Here is a 20,996-nt window from a genome sequence, read left to right on the forward strand (position 1 = left end):
CTGTTGAGAACCACAAACCAAGTATTGTGCTCTGGAGCTCGTACAGAGGCTAAAAGGCTCGAAGGGACAGTTTCACATTTAAGATCTGTATGGGCAAAAAAGGTCTGTGGGAAAGGGAGAGCCCTGAATATCTCTGGCAGAAATGCCTGTATTGAGCAGAGGGAAGGTGTTTGAATTTTTCATCTTTATTCTCATTTGAGAAAAAATACGAAATAAAAATAGAAAATAAAAGTTTAGTGGAAACGAAAAAGGATAAGATGTTAAATAGAAATAAAAATATCACTAGAGCCTGGGATGTCTACACAAATTGTTTAGTCATACACTTGTCATCTGTGCATTTAAGATGTCTTGTAAGATGCATACCATCTCTGAGCTACTCTTCCAGCTGTACACAATAAAACACAAGCCATGCACCTGTTTTTGACCTCCCCCCCCAATAGAAACTCTGTGAATGGTCTGAGCACATGTTCCTGGTACTAGTTTGTTGCTGCATAGTTGGATGAAGGGGGCAAACCTTGCAGATTACATTCTGAATTTATATAGGTCCTAGACTTTTACAAGGTAGGTTTCTGCTTCCTTGAAGTAAGCAGATCTGTGTTGTGTGGTGACTGATGCACTGAGGTACAAAACAAGTATTAAAGTTTCACCTCAGGACTGGTGTCTATTTTTTAGACAGCTTAACAACTTCTATTTCTGAAAAAACCTTCCTAGACCTCCATGTGAATCGTTCACATTTTTCTGCTTACAGAAGCAATTTGTGAAGGCAGTGACAGCCCTAGAGATCCTGTGTCTGAGCTGGCATCCTAACATTCAGCCTTGCAGCAGGAATTTGCTCTGAGCCACTGCTCTCCAGCCCTGGAATGGTACTGCAGCAGTGTATTGGGTCTGACTGAGCTGGAGTTCATTTCCCCATAGCAGTTCTCACAGTGCGATGCTTTGCATTGGTAGCTAGAAAAGTGTTAATAACAGACCAGTGTTTTGGCTAATGCTGAGCTCAGCATCAGCACTGTAGCATATTTCCTCAATCTAGGGCAAGATCCTGGGAGGGGACACAGTAAGGCCAGCTGACCCAAACTAACCAAAGGGATATTTTGTACCATATGATGTCAGCTCAGATATAAAAGGTAAGGAAAGGAGTGAAGGGGGGGATGGGAGGTAGTGGGGGGCATTCACTGTTTACAATGGTTGCCTGCTAAGAAACCATTACATGTGCAGAATCCCTGCGTCCTGGGAAGTGGACAGACATCCCTTACTAATGGGAAGTAGAGAATAAGCCTTGTTATTTTCCTCTTTGCTTGTGCATGTGCAAACTTTCGCTTCTGCTTCAGTAAACTGCCTTATCTCAACCTACGAGTGTTTTCCATCTTATTCCCTCTCCCCTGTCCAGCTGGGAAGGGGAGTGATAAAGGCTTTGTGGGCACTTGGTGTCCAGACAAGGTCAACCCACTACATGCAAAAAGAACTCTAATCTGACCAAAAGCTGCTGCTGTTGCACTTCTCTCTTGTGGTGAGTCTCTCTGCAAGGTAAGGACTGCATTCTTGAACCAGTTCCTCCTTTACTACATGTGGTAGCAGCCTCTGCTGTGAATGCGAAAGCTGTGCTTTCAAGTTCTGCTGAATACACTCAGCTTGCAAATGATGACACAGCCAATGACTTTCTTGCTCTAATTTGCCTTTTTAACAAAGAATTTCTACATGTGTAGTGCCATAGTTTAATTTCAAGACTAAAATTACCTCTCTGCTGAGCAGCAGCAGCATTTTTGGGTATCCTTCTAGGTTCAGTTCCTGGCACAAAAGAAAACACTAATGTAGAATCTGATTATAAATTAAGTCGAGAATAAGGAGATTTTTTTCTTATTATTTACCAGCCAAGAACAGAGTCATTTGAACACTCTAAATGCAGTTGTTTCCTAGGAAAAAAAACCAAAAACCATGGTCCCCAGGGAAGCTACTCAGCTTCAAAAATTGGTTTTTAAACCAGACCATAACAGGTAGCAAAACTACTGCTTTTCTCCCTATTTCTTCTGTCCATATTTTTGTATGACATGGCAAAGCCTAGCAACCAAATGCAATTGGAATATTAGTTCTGTAAATAAGGAATTAAAAAGAAGGCAAGATACATGAGTCTAGTTCAGAGAGCTAGAAGAATATTTATAGAAAAGCCAGGTTTATGCACGAATAGGGTGTGACATCTCATTAAGCCTGTGTTATAAGGTATTTGAAGATACCTGGGCAATTACCACTGTGGGAAAGCAGCCTTACCTGGATACGTGCAGAGTCTCTCTGGCAGCACGGCTTGTTGGAGAGCAAGGTCACAGGAGACGAAGTTTATAGATAGAATTGGGAGCTGCAGAAGAAAAAATAATAGTAGTTAGCAGGGGACACATCAAAGATGGAAAAATGTCTGCTCTCACACTTGTGTTGCAAGGATTTTGTTCAATTTGTTTAGCCTGAACTTCAGGCTCCCTATTTCCTCCAAGATGACGATGGCAAGTGCTGTAGGCTATGCAAGCTACACAATGTCCTTGCTAAAAACAAAGGGAGTGTTAAACAGGAACTAGGACCAATTTCTGAAACTTAAGAAAATGGTGGTGTCTGCAGAGATTTTGGTAATTCTTCCTCAGAGAAAATGAGAAGAGCAAATTCTCCCAAGAAAATAGGTCTTTGTCGATATGTGTTTGTTTAATTATATCCTGTGCTTTCATCTGGGGCTGTCTGTGAGTCCTATTTTCTGATAATCACTATGTGTTAAAGTCTAACTTGCTGTTTTGTAAATATTTGTAAAAAATTTTCCCATGGAACTTCTGTATCATGATCCTTTAATTCAACAACTTTTGGGTTGATAATGAAAACAATGAATTCCTATGTATCCTGTAGTGGAGAGCTAATCTGGGGTACAGGAGGGAGCATGCCGTTGGTATGCCAATTATATTTTGCATTAGCCTTTCAACTTCCTCAATCTCATTAGACTAATATGCCTTCCAGTGTGGAGATCATGTGTTCAGTCAAGCTGCCTTAAAATTTTGCTGCACAACATTTTTCTAGTCAGTAGGTGACATTTAATCAAAATAGCTTCCTAGAGGAACTGTTATATTTGATACTATTTTTTCTTCTGGGGAAAAAATATTCTGTTCATTTGGTCAAGATGTTTGGCTCTGACAGTCTCAAACAAAAATGTTTTCACTTTTGTTACAAACCCATTTTTAAATGAGTCTTTTTTTGTGTGTTTTTAAAAGTTCATGTTCTTTCAATAACTCTGGAATCATTTTGGTGGCATTTTAGTTATGCATAGATTTTTAAAAAAAATGGAGTTTAAAACTATTTAGGGTATTTCTGTGATTATATCATCCAGTGATTCCCACCAACTACTTTTAACATAGCCAAAAATTTGAGCGAAGGAGGAAGCTGTCAAGCAGCAGACTTACCTGTGCTCTGTAGGGCTTCGTAGGAAACTATTTCAGAATTGCACAGATTTCAAAAGGCTGAAAAGCACTGCTGCAGCTTGACCTGTAAGATGCAGGCTATTGAATACACTTCGGTTTGTTCCTGTTTAAACAACAAAAGCATTAGAAAAAATTCCATTTTGATGCACAGATTTGTGTTGATGGAAGGAGTTTGTTCCAATTTCCAATTAAACATTTTGAAATAGCAGAAGTTTATGTCACAAATTATGCTTACTAAATAACCTGGCTACTGCTAATGAAACCTTACCAGTGCCTGAGTGCAGGCTGGGTGCCGGCAGGCACAGAAGAAGGGCTGCAGAACGCCCAGCATTTCTTAGGAGGAAATGCTGAGGAAGGTAATGGAACTCTCTCCTGAGACAAGTTAGGAGCTTGACTCCAGGACCAAGGCTGCAAACTGCTCTGTCCTTTTACACCCCTCAGTCATGGTGCCAGAGTAGTCTGGGGTGCAACTGGGCCTCCCAATCTAGAGAGTGCTCAGGTGCCTGGGGTAGCTGGCAGGCAGTGGGGCAAGAAACTTCGTGGATACGTTGTGTGTCTGTACTAGCTGCCAGTCCCATGGCTTCATCAGCATGAGCTCCATTTAATTTGAAGCTGAAGTTTAGTTGTGCAGGTGCCCAGGTGTGCCCGTCTGTGCAGTGTGGCTGTGCATGGGCACATGCCACCTTCTTTTCCTCAGAGGTGGTGATGCTGCCTGAGGACAGCAGCCTTGGGCAGGACGGGCCCTGGCTCAGTTCAGGGCTGCCTGACAGCACTAGCGGAAGCTGGCTTTTCCTTTCAATCTCCCGAGGGCTTTGTCCTCCAGGGAAAACCTGGTCAAAGAGATGGGGTGGCCTCTATACCCCTGCTGCCCCAGCCTACCTTGTGTATGTGCCAGAGGGAGAGGAGCTGAGCTACTCAGGCTCACAGTCCTGCTGCTTCTTCATAGCTCACTGCTTTTGCTTCTTTGGAAGATGTGCCAAAGAAGCTGAATGCATCTTTTATTGCAGATTTCAAGGTTTGCTGAGAAAAAAGATGAGTGAAAATGATGGTTAAGCAGATAGTTTAAATTTTTGCATTGACTTTCTCTGCGGTTTCTCAGTCAGCTTCTGTTCTGCCACTGAAAGGAGGGAGGAAAATGAAACCCAGCCGCTTCCCTAAAGAAATGAAAAATGACTCTATGAACATTTTTCAATCAACTTTCTTTTTACCAAGAAAAAAGATGGATTTTAGCAAGAAAGGCGAAGAGTGGAAAAAAACCTGCAGCTAATTCAACTTTTGGACACTGAAATGTTGAAAGGGACATGTGTTTAACTGACTTCCCCCCCACATACACATTGAAGGTTATGAATGTGCAGCAGAAAAATGTATTGTCTCAGCAAATTCAGCTGAATTTTATTTTTTATGTCTAGAGAGAGAGAAACTTACCAAAGGGAGAAATGCAGGCTTCTCAGCAAGGCTCCATTGTACTTGGCTTTGCAGTTGGGCTGGACTATGAGCCCCTTGGGCAATGGCAACTGCACAGCAGTAGCCAAAGGACATGTCTGCTCTTCTTGTAACCAGTAAGCCACTTGGTGAAACTGATGCAACTGAAACATGCTGCAACTTGTGTTTTTGAAGAAACCTGCAGTCACTGAGCTGCAGCCTCAAATCCTGTGATTCTAGTCGTTCTCAACCACTAAGATAATGAAGATACTTTGGTGTAGGTGGTATCATTAATGTAAAGGCATGAATCAGGGTTTTTCCACTTGTGTGGAAGCTGGATTGGCAAAGAAGAGAGAAGTTTGGCAGGACTCAACATAAGGGAAATTATTTGATGCTGTGAGACAGGTGGGCCTTCTAGTTATCTCCAAATCCTTGCCTCAGGAAGCCCACTGTATGTCTGGCTCAGGCAGGACACCACCTCCACTGGGACATGCATGATCTGCATCAGACTGCTGCATTATCAGATGCAGTTTCCATCCAGTGTTGGAAGAGCTAGCTCCTGGACCAGGAGGTTTAGTGCCCTTTCTAGGTACCTTAAACCAAGATGAGGTTTCCTTTGAACTAGGTGCCCTGCACATAGATGCAAATGCAAGTATGTATTTTTTAATTTCATTTTTTTCTGTGAGACTATGGGGAAAAGGATGAAGAAAGGAAGGATTTTTATCTCCATTTTTATAGGTAGAGATACAGTGCATGGGGTTTTTCATATAAACAACCCAAACTGACAAAGGGCATTGTGACACTGTCTGCTACTACATTATCTATGTGCTTGTCTTTACCCCTTGAGTTATTTTTACTGCAGATAATTTGGTTACATCTGCTTTGCTCCAGTGAAGCAGAGATTAAGTAGGCGTGTTTGTTTAAACTGGAGTTTCAGGTCCAGCAGCAGTTAGTGCAGAATGAAAAAGAGAAATGGTGCTTCCTCTGCTGTGTGGATTAGAAATGTCCTAACAACTGTGTGCCTGCTAGACTCCTGACAGCTTTTAGTGAGGAGGTACCACTGGGTAGGGAAGTCTCCTGGGAAATAAAACTCTCTTATCAAACAGCACGGAGGGGCTGCTGTACATGAGCTTTGTTTTGTGATTTTAAACTGACAGTAAAAGGGTGGAAATTGAACACTTTTAGGCTTGGTTCTGACTTAGGAAGTCGAAGGCAATGATGTTCTCTCTGGGTGGGTGGGTTGGTATTCCCTTCTGGTCTCTGTGCTTCTGCCATTCATCTCTCCATTGTGGGTAGATTGCCACTGGGAACGTATCAGCTATTATGTGAGTGGCCTAAGGCAGAAGAACAGTGGCTATGTTGGCACAGCCTTTCACAGGCTGCATGAGCTTGCTTTGCCCATGCTCAGAGCAGCCCACAGGTCTCATAGCCATGTCAGTGCAGCACTGAGCTCAGTGGTGCTCGCTCAAGTGGCCAGATGCAACATTCATTGGAGCTGCCCTGGGGGTGGGTGGTTCAGCGAGACCTTGCATCTTCTTGGAAAACACCCTGTAGATTATACTTATTTTAGCTTATGCTTTCCAAAACCCAGTAACAAAGCTACAGAGCTGCTTAATTCCTGGTATAATCTGTAAAGGGATGAACTAAACCCATGATATTGCAGCTGCCTCTATTGTTTATCTTTTTTTCAGTGCAATGCATTTCTACTGGAAGGGATGAGAACAGTCCTTTGGGATTGGTCTGTGCTAGGAACACCAGTGCATCAAGAGAGGTGCCTGTGGTTGTATAGGCAATTGCTGTCCTGTTTATTACTTATCAGGAGTCTTCAGCCTGGATTAGCTGCATGTTATCCAGCTAACTTGCAGCCTAGGTGGAAGAGAAAGTTAGTTTTCCTCCTGAACACCTTTTCAAGCATTCGAGTGAAGTAGATGTTAACAGAAGGCAGATGGCTTTAACCCCCTAGGGTAAAATCCCCTCAGGTTTCAGTCACTGTAAGGCCATGATCTCACTGATTCTCAAGGTCACCATAAAATTGTTGGGGAGAAGCAGTTGGAAACATTTGAATTTCCTGTGTGAAAATGTTTGAACTCCACCTCCCCTTACAAAACATTTGTAAAGCCTTTCACATGTATGAAGTGAAAAAAGCAACTAGATAACTGAGAAATAATCTTCCCCCAAACCCATGGCTATCTAGGTTCCTTTATGTTGTCAGTGAGCTTATAGTGCTTTTTTGCCTCTGGATCTGAGTAGCTGCCTTGACCATTTTAGTAGAGAGATGAGAGACAAGCATTCACCTCACCATTCAAATGTATTTATTTTAAGGGTGCTGCATTTGAGGAAGGACTCCAACAATTGCCTGACCTTTGGGCACAGACTGTTGCACAGAACGCGTGAGCTTTGTGGTGCTGTATTCCTCTGGCAGTTTTGCAAACCTTAAATTTAAAACCAAAATGGAAGAAATCCCACTTCCCCTCACCCCCCTCCTTTGTGAATATGGTACAGACGAAATACCTGGTTACTCTTGGCTCGGGGAGAAGCATGCTATTTGTGCCAGGTTTGTGTGTTAGCTGAGCTGTTCTAAGTTGCTTTGGGAGCTTGGTGGATCTTGAGCTGTGGTTCATTTGCTTTTCACTTCTGCTTTTCTCAGGAAGTAAGTGCAGCAGCTAATCAGGTGATTCATAGTGGAAAGTTTAAAAAGCAAAGTGGGAGCTGCTGCACACAGCAAGATGCCTTGTAGGACAGAGGCAGTGTTACTGACAGTGTCCCTGGATGTGGCTATTGACTGCAACAGGAGCTGCCAAATCTAAGAGCTCAGGTATGTCAAGAGATTCGCTGTGAAAGCAAAAGGAACAGACTGTTAAATGTTGAAGGAAACCGCAGTATTATCTGCAATTGGCTTGTTATGGTAGGACCATTTTCAAATAGCAAAGATTTCAGCCCAAGTTCACCCCAAACTGCAGTACAAAGAGGAAAAAGGATCAGTAGTTTGCTTGTATCATTTAATCTAGAGATGATAATAGGACTGCAGATTTAAGAATTGCAGATCTGTTGCTGCTGCTAGTGAAGACTTGTTAGACATGATTTAACTGGATGTCCTTATTCAATGAGCTGTTGTTCTGAGATGGTCAGGATTACCCTGGTCTTAGTCCCTTGAGGTTGTTACTACTATGTTGTCCATGACTGAACAGAAACATTCTGTTTGCTCCTGAGATGGGGACAGCACTTCCAGGAAGACCACATCTCAAAAGCAAGTATACCAAATACCTGCTTCTCTAAGCTGAAAAGTGTTTTAAAACCCTTCTGTTACTTGAATTTTGTCAGTGATTTGTATTTCAAGGCACCAGCCAGGTTAGGCTCCTATTGTACAAAGCACTGTGCCAGACCATAGGAAGAGAGAATACCTTCCCCTGTAGATTTTATGATTAGATGGAACTGCCAAAGTTGGGTAGGATATTTAATTTTGCAACTTGATTTAAGTTATTGAAATATTCATTTGGAGAAGGCAAATAGAGTGACATTTAAGTGTAAATCTTTTTGGTGTTTTTTCAATTTGTCTCATGAAATATGAGAAAGAGAACTGATAGATGTAGATAATTTAAGGAAGGCAGAAGGAGTTCAGGGAGGTAGAACCAGGGTGAATAGGAGGGACAAAGGTAAGAGGGTAGTAGATGGACAACATCTGGCACACTGCTCATTCTGAGGTGCTATGATTTCCTGTGAGCACAGAGTGATGTGAGCCACAAGGAGGGAGTTTGTGATTGAATGGGAAGAGAATAAGAATTTGTGATATACAGTGTTTCATGAAAGAAACAAGTGATGCCTGCTATTGCTTGGATCTGTTATGGCATCAGACAGCTTTCTTTGGGAGGTAATGTCATCCCTGGTTTTAGCATTCAAAATTATTATCTGTCATAATTGTGTTCATTAAACAGTCATCTTGGCTGCCAGGGAAAGGAAAGAGAGTATCACACGGTGGATTTTTTGGCATGCTCTGAGCTGTGTGTTTCTGATAGTCACCAGAATCCTGTGATTTAATAGTTAAGGAAAGGCTATTGGGAGAAGCAATATTTAAAGCAGGTAGTCATAGAGGTCTGATATTTAGTCTAATATTTTTCTTGCCATTAGAATAGTTGGAGTAAATAAGGAGGCAATTTATAGTCTTTGTTTTGGTTTCATGTACTTCTGGAGATTAAAGATTTCCTTGTGCATTTAAATATCTAACATTTTATGCAGATATTTACCATAAAAAAGTAGACCAATCTCTGAAATATGGTATGAGACTTGATTGTCTTTTGGTCAACCATCTGGCTGTGTTAACAAATGATTTTAAAAGTAGAAGTAAACTTCTTGTTCTTGGTACAAATTGGGATTTTGCAGCTGAACGGGATCCTTCTTTGAATTGCAGTGGGAGGTAATCACAGATAAATAAAATGTAATTTAAAAAGTCATGTTTGTTTAACTAGTAAGCTGTTAGTAACAGTGTTCTGCCAGTCCTTCTGCCAGCTTTGGTCAGGCCTTTCTTCTTTTTTGTCTTTTCAGCTGAAAAGGCATGGCCACATTGCTATGTGATTTCATGTAAGCTTAATTTAGAAAAAAAAGGGAAAATACACGATTAAGTTACATTTCCTCTCTGTAACCTGACACTACTTTCTGAATGATAGCATCAGATTTATTTTAAACATTTTCACTTCCATGTCTTCTAAACCTTTGTTATATAGACTTGACTTTCTGTATCATTGTGATACTTATCAAAAAGTATCTTATCAAATTTATTCAAAAATCAAACAAAAAAACTTATCAAAACTGAAATAAACTATTAACTTACACTGAGGATCAAAAAAAATGGTGGAATGTAGAAAAGAGACAACATATAAGATCTTTTCAAAATAGCTAAGCTATCCTTAATACCAAAGATATTTGAATACTGGAACCTGTGATTTTGTGGTTAGTCTAGAAGAATAATTATCCTCCAAAAAGAAGAGAAAATGCAAAGGACTTAGAAGCTTAATCAAACTGTAGACACAAGAAAAGGCTATTAGAAGTAATATTTAAAGCAGATAGTGCAAGTGGAGTCACCAGACTAATACCAGAGGACTGATATTTAGTCTAATATGTCTTTTGTAGTGCATATGCTTAGAACAAATAATGAAGAAAACAATAATCCTCATTTTACTTTCATGTATTTCTAGAGATTAAAGATTTCCATGTACACTTAAATGTCTTACATAACCTGCTACAATTAGATCTTCGTTAATGAAGTTGTGTGTGCATATCTGGTTAGAGGAGTTTCTGTGGAGAGGGGAAGAACTCTTTCGTTGCATGGATTCACATGGTGAATATTTTTGGAGTGACCATCCCCGCTTGCTTTAGCTGTGACACTGACAAGAGAGGCCTGCTCAGTAAAGTGTAAATAGAAAGAGAGAAAATTGGTAAACACATTTGCAGGGCCATACATATGTAGTGCAGTTTAGGAAGCTGATTGGTCAGTCACTGACCTTCTGAGGCCAGTGTAGGCACTTCATTTCACCTCTCTGTGACTCAGTTTCACCATCTGTAGAATGCCTCTACAAAGAAGTTTGGGTTTCTCATGACAAAGTTTGAGTCTAGGCACTGGGAGTGAGTTACTTGTTGCTTTGCATTGAGTAGCTTTCAAGTTGAGACATTTCCTTTACGGAGAGAATGGTGGTGCTGTTTGGGATGTGAGAGCAGCATAAGTGCTCCCTGAAGCCCCTAGAACAGTACCCAGGCTTTCTCAATCAACACGCTGTACAGCTTCACGATGACTCAAGTAGGCCAAAATCCCCCACTAGAGTTAAGTATAACATATGACAGATGTAACTCCCACGCAGTCATGAGGAACAGAATCTTCCTGTTTACTCTATGCAGACAGTCATCACAATTTTTCTGCTCACAGAGCTGTGTTGTCTTAACACAGATAATTAGGGACAACAACAGCAGTGAAACACAAAATGTTGTTGAGGTAGGAAGTTCTAGATTGACTATTCCTTGGATGCTGATCAAAATTTCATAGCCCTCCATCTCCCACAGAGGACAGAGTATGGGCTGTGATAGAGTGAATTAGCCTCTGCCACATTGTGAAGGATCGGCATTTACATCTAGGCATAGGTGTCTGCTGGGACTGTCAGCTTGCTGCAGGTGGTGTGGTGCACACTGACAAGATAATGTCATGCTCTTCATCTCTGCAGTATGGAGCTGCTGCGTGAGTGTGGAAGGGAAACTGATTCATCTGTCATGGAGTAGGCAGAGTGCAAGCAGTAAGCTTTTGGAAGGTGAAGGAAGAGAATCCTAAATGTAGTGTTGGTTCATAATTCCAAGCCAAGCTTGTAATACTCTCTTTTAAAATTTTATTTAATGGGTGTATATATTGGTAGTGCAGATCTGACTCAGTTTTTTTGGTTATATATACTTTTTAGCATTTTTATTGACAAGCTAGAATGGCAATTAAAATGACACTGTAGAGAAATAACCTATTTCATAGAAATGAAGGTACATTGATGTTTTTATTTGAGGGGGGTGTAATGATGTGTTAAAGATTCTTCTAGGCTCCTAAAAGACAGTATACTTGGTAAGTAAAGTGAGCTGCGTTAATTTTGATGACTCCCATCTGCCTACCCACACTGTGATAATTTGTCCTGTCATATTTTGAGTAGTCAGACAATGACCTAGACACCAATAAGCACATGGATGACTTTGATGGAAACTAGAGAAGCCTGATTTCCATTGGTGTAAGTGCTGTCATTATGTAGGCTCAGCATAGCAGAGTGAGCTCACAGAAGGCTATGGCAAAGGACTGGAGCTGCTATGGATTCAAGGCTGTGTCAAAGGCCTCCCAGAAGACCATGGATGAAAACAGGGCTGTAAAGCAGATGAGAGAACTTGGGGTTGAGATGAGTGTACCAGAAGGATTCCCCTACCTTTAGTGCAAGATGGACTAATTTTATTTTAAATTTGATGGAAATGAGACTGCTAGAAGCACCATGCTCCTACACTGAGGAATATCCACTTCAGTCTGCAGGATCAGCAAAACAAGTAATGTCGTAGTGAAAACACATACCTATTGTACAGAGCTGTATGTTGGCCATATAGAAGAGCTGAATCTGGCTGCCTCTTTGGGCCAGCACATCCATGTGGAGAACCTTAGGCTTTTCCACAAAGCTCCTGTTCCAGACAGGGCTTTAGCCCCACTCTAGTTAGGGAATGTATCAGTGATGCACAGCCTAATTTAGTGTCCATACTGAATGAAACGTGTAACCTGGCTCTTGGCTAGTGCTCTTCTGTTGCAGATCTGATGATGGTAATAATTGTAACTTGTTTTACAGTTGGGTTGACCGAAGTACAAGGGAGAGGATCCAGCTCAGTGGCAAAGCTGGGGCTGGAATCCAGATTTGCTGCATGGTTTGCCTGTTTGTGCTGTCAAAGCCCAGATGAGTTGTGTAGCATGTGCACATGTCTCATGGCATGTCACAGCCATGTGCAGGAGCAGGGTGCTTTGCCGTTAGAACTGTAAAATAGTCAATGACTGAGAGTGTTTCCATATTTCTGAACTCTCTAAATCCAGCAGTTAAAACTATCAGTGTCTACTTCCACAGGAGGGTTGAACAGTAGGAGATGATCTAACTGTAAATAACACAGTACCTTTATCTGGTCCCATCTCAGAATGGACAAAGCAGCTGAACTCACGTGGCAGCTGGAGGATGCACCTTACAAAGAACAGCAAGAGCGAATCCCTGATGATGGAGACACAGCAGAAGAGCTGGAGAAGCCTGCACACGGCAAGGACAAGCCACCGCAGAGCCAAATCCTCCAGTGGGAGACTCTAGGCAAACAATTTGTAGAGTACGAGCAGGTGGCTCCATTTCTCACCCCAGAGGATCAACAGAGAAGGCTGCTGGACTTCCTTCCCCTCTTCTTAAAGGTTTGTTCAAGGATGTAATTTGAGTTTCTGTTGCCCGATCCATTCTGTGGTCACCCAAACTGCCAGTGTAGTTGATTGAAGCAGGATCCCTTTTTCTAGGCGATGCTTTTACTCCACTGCGAGTAAAAGAAACAGTTTCTTGTCCTCCTTCCATCTACCTAACCTGCTAGGTTTGTATGAGAAAAGTGTATGAGGAAACACTCTTTTATTTGCCTGAATGGCTAAATTATTCTATTCTTGAAATCAAGGAATATGTTGACAAGGCAGGCATCTTTCAAAGTGAAAAGGTCGCTTCATGTCTGCTTCATATAATTTATTACTTAATAAGTTAAGTTGACATAAATAAGCTGAGCACACTTTCAGTCTGGGAAAATGTGGTTGTGGCATGCAGCCAGCTAGAGGAAATGCAGAGGTACAGTCTTAAGATGGAATTTTGGGGTTAATAACTATGCTGATACCTAATTTAGTGCTTGAGAGAGGAGTTGTGTTAGAGACATGGAATGAGGAGAAGAAGGTCATACTATGGGTGGGGGATGCAGCTGAGAACCAGAACATTTTAGTTAGCAGGGTGCCCTACCCCATTCCCTAGACCTTCCATCAGCCAACAGTTTCTGAGATGGCCATGTTAAAAGAAGAACTGGAAGAGCTCTGTAGTGAATGGGAGCCTTATGGGTTGGTTTTCTTTGATAGAGTCTGTGAAATACACAGGACACTGAGTGGACTGTACAGTGATAGAATGGCAGAACATATACTGGGCAAAGCAGAAAGTTTGGCCTATATTTAAATGCACTGTGTAGTACAGAAGAATTGTTTTTCTCTTGAATTACCTTGGGTATTTATGAGTATTAAATCTGTCTTTTTACACTCTCTCACTATGTCTTCCAGAGAAAAAAATAAAAGCATCTTTTTGGTGAAATTTTCAGTGTTCTTGAGAGACCAAACTCAGATAAATTTGTTCCCTAGCTGAGCTGGTTTTCTAAAAAGTAGCCAGTGTGTAGGTGAAAAGAAAAAAAAAAAAAGTGAATGCATGGTGACTCTTTATATGGAAGTACTGTGAGACATGAAAGATGATACTCTGTATTGACATTTTGAACTGAGTGTATAGGAAAACCACTGTGTTCAGTTGTGAAATCTTCAGTGTCCATAACAGTAAAGCAGGAGTAACTTCCAGATAGTCATAAAAGTTTCACTCAGCTGGATGGACTATGAAACTTGTAAGTTCTGGTGCACATTGAAATCCCTGAAGATGATGGTGCCAGTAAACAGCACTGGAAACAGGTCACTCACTGGTGCCAGTCTGATTAAAACAACTGAGTTGTGGGTAGGAAATGAGTGGAGGGGTCTTCAAAGGCAATAAGTGTTGTCCATGTGCATACCCACTGCTTGTTTCCTTTCTGGAAGGCTGAACTTCCCACACTTTATGGTTGTTGAAACCGATTTCCTGAATTGCAGTAAGGCTCACAAAAAGGGGATTTTAAAATTCTTAAAGGAAATTTTGGCTACAGAATATATTCAGAATGGAGATATGAATTTTTCATTAGCTTAACACTTGATTTTATGCCCTGAGAGAGAGATTCTTCTTCCCCACACACACTTTTCTTAGATTTGCTAGTGGAGCTTTGCAGGACTTTGCAGGCATTTAAGTTTAGAAGTGTGACTAGAGCATTTTGGCCTTGCATCATTGATTTATGAGAGCTTTAGTTCTTACTTAGTTGGCTGGAGAGAGGGGGCACTAACCAGGAGACACCTGGGGTATGGGGGCTCATTACTCATTGAAACTCATTGACGCAGAAGGAAAAGGTGTAGGAGGAAAATGTTAGCCATCTGCTTGTGATTCAGGCCTAGGGAGTCATTTTAATGTGCCTTCTGTATCTTCCCTCTTGGTGCCTCAGAAAGTATCAGAATGTTCTATTGCATGGCTGGCTTTTGAACTAACATCTCTCCATGAACCATGGAGTAGGAAGGACAGATGGTAAAAGCAGACATGGGGAACTTGTGGCAGAATCTTAACCATGTAGAAACAGACTTAAGAAGAAGAAAGAAAATCAGATTACATTGATACCATATTATTTGAGTTTCCCCTGAAGGCAGACATCCTGTAATGAAGTCAGGTTAATATGCTTCTAGATACAGTTCTATAGGCTCAAACATGAATATGGAAATAATTAGGCCTGTTCTTAAAGGGCAGTATATTCTAAAGATTGGTGTCTGACCTCTGGAAAGATCACCGATAAAATTAAATCAGAACATTAGTGGCCTGGTTTGTAGGGAGAAGGACTAGTAGCATTGCTATGAACATTTGATTACTGCTCTCTGCAATGTATGGTCTCAAATCCTAAAATTTTTCCTGCTCTTTCTGTTAGCAGAGCAGTGAGTATACCAAGGCCTTTCTGAAGGGTTGTGGATATTTCTCTTTGAGGAAGAGGGACAGGGATCTATCACTGCTTTTCTGAGAAAGGATATAGCTTAGTGACAAACACTGAATATCCTTAAGAGGCTGTAGTTTTCTTGTCACTGTGTTTGCCCAGCTTGCTTCTGTTCTTTACATATCTTCCCTTACTTCTGCATCAAAAACAGATGAATTGATGGATCTTGCCTGCAGCTGAGTATCTCTGCAAATAACAGTCAAAATCTGAAAAACTAGGTTTTTTTTTTTAATATTATTGATTGATTGAAAATTATTGATAGGCATACTGTGCAATTGCATTTCACTCTTGTAGAACAAAAAGAAGAGTTGAGTGCATTTTACTGTGTTGATGGAAGTAAAATGAAGTCAAAAGTAGGCACTTGTCTGATTACTGAAAGACAACAGGCACTTCATGGGGAAAAAAAATAGCTTGTCCACAAGCTGCCATCCATGATGAAAGAATAAGGAGTTGAAAGCAGTGGTAGGAAAGGAAATATTTGTAGAGGATCTTCTTTTACAGAGTTGCACTTATTTCTTGGCAGACAATATAATATTTGCTCCAAACTGTTTTAGGAAAACATACATCATTATTTTTTCTTAGCTTCCTTTTATCATCTGGCCTTACAGTGTGATTTTTCAGAGCTTCTAGAAGAAGGAGACTTTTGTAAAGAAATTTTCAAGGTTGCTGGGGACAGAGGTGTCTCAGACTGGTTTTTAGAGGTGAATGCTGAGCTATTGCTAATACATTAATGCATAGCATTAGATGCTCTATATAAAAGTAATGGTATCTGCTTACTGGAGGTCAGTTGGATGTGATAATATTAGTCTGCTGGAATATTTTTTTTATTGCTCTTGATTTTTTTTTCCCCAAAGGCAGGGCTAAGAAACATTTAAGAGGGGATCTGTTTGTCAAAGTCAGGGATTTACTGAATCTTGCTGTTGTTTATCTAGTAAGCTTTTCATTTAAGTGCTTGTCCATTCTTGAACAAGTAAGTTATAAACTTATTTATAAAATGTTTACAAACTTGGCTATAAATTTGTTTTTCTTCAGGGTGTTTATGTTGTATCTTGAAAGGGACTAGCATAATTTTTGATACAAAGGATTACTGACACAGGGTATGACAAATATTTACATTTTTTTGATTCTAATCAATGTAGAAAATACTGTAAAAGCTCTCTAATAAGTGTGTTATGTGATTCAAAGGGTAGCTGCATGTTGACTTCTGTATCTGTAGTGTCATACTCCTTCCTGACTGGGAAATGCTGCTTAAAGGACTATACTGGATGGGAAGGGAATTTTGCAGGGAATTATTAGCTTTATCTTTCTTTATTTATATTTATTAGTATTTGTCATTCTACCAAAGACATGATGTGTCAGAAAGACTTAACAGTGATGCTTGGATTTCAGGCCTGGGAACAGTCTGCTGGAATAGTCATATTCCCCAACATTCAGCTGTTAGCCAGTGAGGTTTCCAAGCTTCTGACTAAAGAAATTAGGAAGAACCTCAATGGCAAACCTGCAGGTAAGGATCCCATACCACATCCCCTGGATCCACTTATTCTGGAAATGCACTGTGTTTCAGCTGTCCTCTGTGCTAGAAATGAAGAGGGAACAGGAAAATGCTGTGTAGCAAACCAGATATTTCAGCAGGTGTGAGCTGGCGCTGGTTTTAGGTGATTTCACTGAAGACCTGGCCTTGTCATGCCACACTGATCTTGGGTTTGGAACTTTTGTAGCTGAAAATGTGTAATGTATAATGCATATAAGAGTTAAAGAGTAGGTTGCACACTATTCTGAGGAGCTTTCTTTAATGAGAAAAATACTACCAGCCACACATAGCTTTCCTGGTGGCTGTTGTACATTCTTTGCACTGTCAGCTGACAGGCTTCATGAACAGAGCTGGTATTCCCAGTAAAATTTCTCAGTTTGAGACAAAGTTTACATGAACTGACCTGAGCCTGATGCTGGATCAAAATCATTTTACGTCTTTCTGTTCATTGAGTGGACTCTTGCTACCATAATTTTGTTAAGCTTGTCAGATCTGTTAAGAATCTGCATCAATGCAGCATTTTGATCTTTGCTTTATGTTTTTGTGGTAACAGAAGAAGCTCGTCTGGCTTTGGAGCAATTCCTGCAACAGAAAGTGGAAGCAGAAGATGGCCATTTGCTCCTGAAATCGGTGTATCTGCTCTCACAGACTGACTTGGTAAGATAAATTACTGCAAAGGGCTTTTTCCTTTTTATTTCAGAGAAAATGTGTAGCCACCCCAACACTGGAACACCTAAGTCTCAGTGTTTGCATTATCCCCAATACTTGAAGCTTCAGCATGTCCAGGGTACAACTGGCAGAGGACACACCACCAGGTTTATAGGCCAGGCTTTTCTGAAAGAGAGAAGTAAGCACTGTGTGTTTTCAGATATACTTTTTGTTTTGATCATCAGACAGCTATTTTTTCTAGTGTTTCTCTGATTTATGTTTTTCTCTCCCTCCCCCACCCCTTTCTGTATTACTGCTCTTCAACCTTTATCACTCCAATTTACGTATCAAAAGGGTGAGTAGTAAGGATCTGTATGTCTGATAATGCAGTGGTTGAATTTTCCATCCTGATAGCCTCTTGCTTTGAAGCATTTTGCAAATTCTACTTTTACAGCCCTCTTGAATGCAGACTGGCATTAGCAGTACAGCCTGCTGATGGGCATCAGCGATATGTTTATCTGTGACATTTAGTTGAGTCTTATTCAAACACACAAAAATAAAATCTTACTGTCAGATTCTAGGGAACATGTTCTGTGTCATAAGGACCTCCATAAAATTATATATAGTTAGTCACAGCATGAAGTTTCTGATGAGCTTTTTTCACAGATTTAGGACACTGCTATTTTTTGTAGCACACACACAAAACTCCATATCACAAACTTCATTCTTCTGTTTAATTTGCTGATGATTTTTGCTCTGATTACTGTGTGCCAAGCACACACACTGAGACTTCTCTGGAAGCTGTACACAGCCATGGTGAAAATGGGAATAAACTAAGTGTTGAGAAACGCTGTGAAGAAACTGTCTCTTACATTTATAAAACCTATAACTAGAACTGTGTGTGCAGCTAAAAAAAGCAAAGGCATTATAGCTAAATTGCAGTTATGCTGAGTCAAGGAGGGAATGAAGAATTTATGCTTTTAACATACCAGGCCTCTATAGCTGCAGGATGTCCTGGAAACTAATGATAAAGGGGGCACTGTCTGCCCCTGACCTTGCTGCTGGTTCAGCTGCTAGTTAGTTTGCAGGTTGTGTACTTTATTGACTGTAGGTCTCTATATGAAGGACATGGTATCTCTGTCAAGGCTGTAGTGGGAAGTCCTGGGAACATCTACGGCAACACATGGTTAGTGTATTTACTTCTGCCAAGTGGCTTTAGCCATGCTATATGATAGCCAGTCTTATGTGCTCTAGAGCCCTCATAAGGATAAAATGCTCAAGTAGCTCTTTCTTCTGCCATGATCACTCTCAGTGTGTAGAAACACAAGAAAACTGTGGTCAGCTTCTGGAGGGACTGATCTTTATTTTGCTTTCTTAGAGAACTATGTGGAACATCATTGCATCTGGACTTCCAGCTGCTCTGTTGCAGTGCCTGTACCTTTTCTTCACTTTTCCTCTGAAGAAAACCAGTGATGATGGAAAGACAAGTGAGGATGGCACCCAAACTCAGAAAATGCTTGTTGAGGTGAGATGCACCTCTGGGAGTTCATTTGTCGTGGGCACTCAGATACACTTAGGCTCTTAGCTGGTAATTGATTCAAAGTGCCATAAAAGAAGTAATTTTGTACTGAAAACTGTTGAACAAGGAGCAGTATAAAACAATCTGAGATGATGCCACTATAGCTCTTACTTTTTTATTAAAGAAAACAAGATGACTTTAAGTAGGAAAAAATCCATTAAGAATATCCTAGTGGTAGTTTCACTTGTTCATTTCACTACATACTTTCTCCTGGCATTATTATCAAACTTATAATTCCCTCCTCCAATGGGTTTTTCTTCATCTCCTGGATATTTGTAGAGGTTTTATTGTAACTGATGTTTGTTTGCTTTTCAGATAATGCTTAACATGTACAAAGAGGAACAAGCTGTAGAGGAACTTCTGGCAGCTGATAAACTTCAATCATTAATTATAGCAACTGCTTCTCTCTGGGACCAGTGCAGCCAGTCGTGGAAAGTACCTACAGGCCGTGTTCTGAGAATGATTTCAAAGGCTCAGACCAAAAACAGCATCATGTACCTACAAGGTTTGGTTTAGTAATTTGGCTACTCCTTTCCTCATAGTTCCACTGAGAATGAAGTCTAGAAAGGATTCTCCCCAGGGTGGATTTTTATCTCTACATCATCTGATAGTCAGTCAACTGCAAAGAATGGGCCGTGAGTTTGTAGACAGGAGCTTTATTAGCACTGATAGCCATCTGGAAACTGAAAAAATAAAATTACAGGCAAGAGACAATCCTACTTGATCACACTGATGTAGGCAAGGACAAGATGTAATATGTTTTTCCTTACATTATGCTACTTGGTCTGTGAGCCTAAGACTCGTGAACACTAAATACAAGGCTGGAGGCACTGCCAGAGAAATAGTGTATTTTGAGAAAACATCATAATTGGATGAGTTGCATCCTCATTTCTTCCTAGGCTTTATTAGTCTAACGAATTTATTTTTTTTTTTGTTATTAAGAATTGCAAAGGCCACAAGTCTCAATTTCTTGGAAGGGAAAAATTAGTTTTATAATGCAAACCTTACTGTCAGTATTCCTTATCGTGGAATAACTGCATATAGGCATCACTGTTCAGAGCAAAATGTGTGTACCCCATTACATATGCCTCGTTGAGTAAAGAATTAATCTGTGAACTCTGCACAAAATGCGTGATTGACTTAGTAAAAGGGAGTTACATTTGTTAGTCTGCTTACCTTGTACTCAGACAGTTGAAATCACTGTATATGAATTTTGGTGAATGGGTGGGCTGGAAGTTTTGTACTCCTGAGACTAAATCAGCTTCTGTGGGTTAAGCAAAGAAATGCACGCATACTGTAAAGCCAGCAATGTTCTTTATGTAGCTTCGGAAATGCACATGATATTAATATATTCTCTTATCTTTTCTGTCTAGAAAAAGACTTAACTGACTACTGTTTTACTGAGAAATAACTTTCCAAATTTGTTTAATTTTCGTTAGTAACTTTGAACTTGTTTGACTGACAGTTCTTAAATACCTGCTATTTTTTTTTTTTCAACAGCTGTGGATTGCATTAAAATAGCTGTTCAGAATCTCTTTAAACTGGCTGATACTCTACCTGCTTCTGATGTGTGCGAAGCTGCTAGTATTGTCTTGTGCTTTGTGAAAGATTCTTATCCTGTATCATCAGCTTTATTAACAGAATTTGAAAGTAATGATGGCTACCAACTCCTGCTAAAAATTTTACTCAGGTAAGTAGAGAGGTTTTCAGTAGGCTTCTAAGGATGGTAAAACTTCATTTTCAGAATGCATGGTGGTCTCTTTGAAAATATAAATCAAAAAAGTAATCCCTTGTGGATTCAAAGCCAGTAATAGAGACCTTGATATTGAGTCTTTCATTGCTGTTTTAGGAAGGGAAGTAGTACATAACTTTTTCTACTGAAATCATAACAGAAGGAGAACAGTATAGGAGAAGTTAGTCTGCAGTTGGATAGGGACTTTCTGAACATAAGACAAAGATTCTTCAACCAATAATATTACAGAGGATGCAGGTCAGAGACAAGATGAACTCT

The 20,996-nt window shown here is 40.4% G+C and overlaps 1 protein-coding gene across 1 annotated transcript in view; it reads left to right on the plus strand.

The window, feature by feature from the left end:
* The first annotated feature begins 7,576 nt into the window (after positions 1 to 7,576).
* Positions 7,577 to 20,996, plus strand: part of WDFY4 (WDFY family member 4) — a 124,101-nt gene continuing 110,681 nt past the window's right edge. The window contains exons 1-7 of the mRNA XM_027880471.1: positions 7,577 to 7,680; positions 12,543 to 12,801; positions 16,617 to 16,731; positions 17,312 to 17,415; positions 18,785 to 18,931; positions 19,301 to 19,490; positions 20,486 to 20,675. Of these exons, the coding sequence (XP_027736272.1) occupies positions 12,544 to 12,801; positions 16,617 to 16,731; positions 17,312 to 17,415; positions 18,785 to 18,931; positions 19,301 to 19,490; positions 20,486 to 20,675 (1,004 nt within the window). The 5' untranslated portion in view covers positions 7,577 to 7,680; position 12,543. The remainder of the gene's footprint in view (positions 7,681 to 12,542; positions 12,802 to 16,616; positions 16,732 to 17,311; positions 17,416 to 18,784; positions 18,932 to 19,300; positions 19,491 to 20,485; positions 20,676 to 20,996) is intronic.

This window comes from Empidonax traillii, unplaced genomic scaffold (assembly GCF_003031625.1).
Source record: "Empidonax traillii isolate 1590-97213 ecotype Southwest subspecies unplaced genomic scaffold, ASM303162v1 scaffold70:size1330859, whole genome shotgun sequence".
Lineage (NCBI taxonomy): Eukaryota > Metazoa > Chordata > Aves > Passeriformes > Tyrannidae > Empidonax > Empidonax traillii.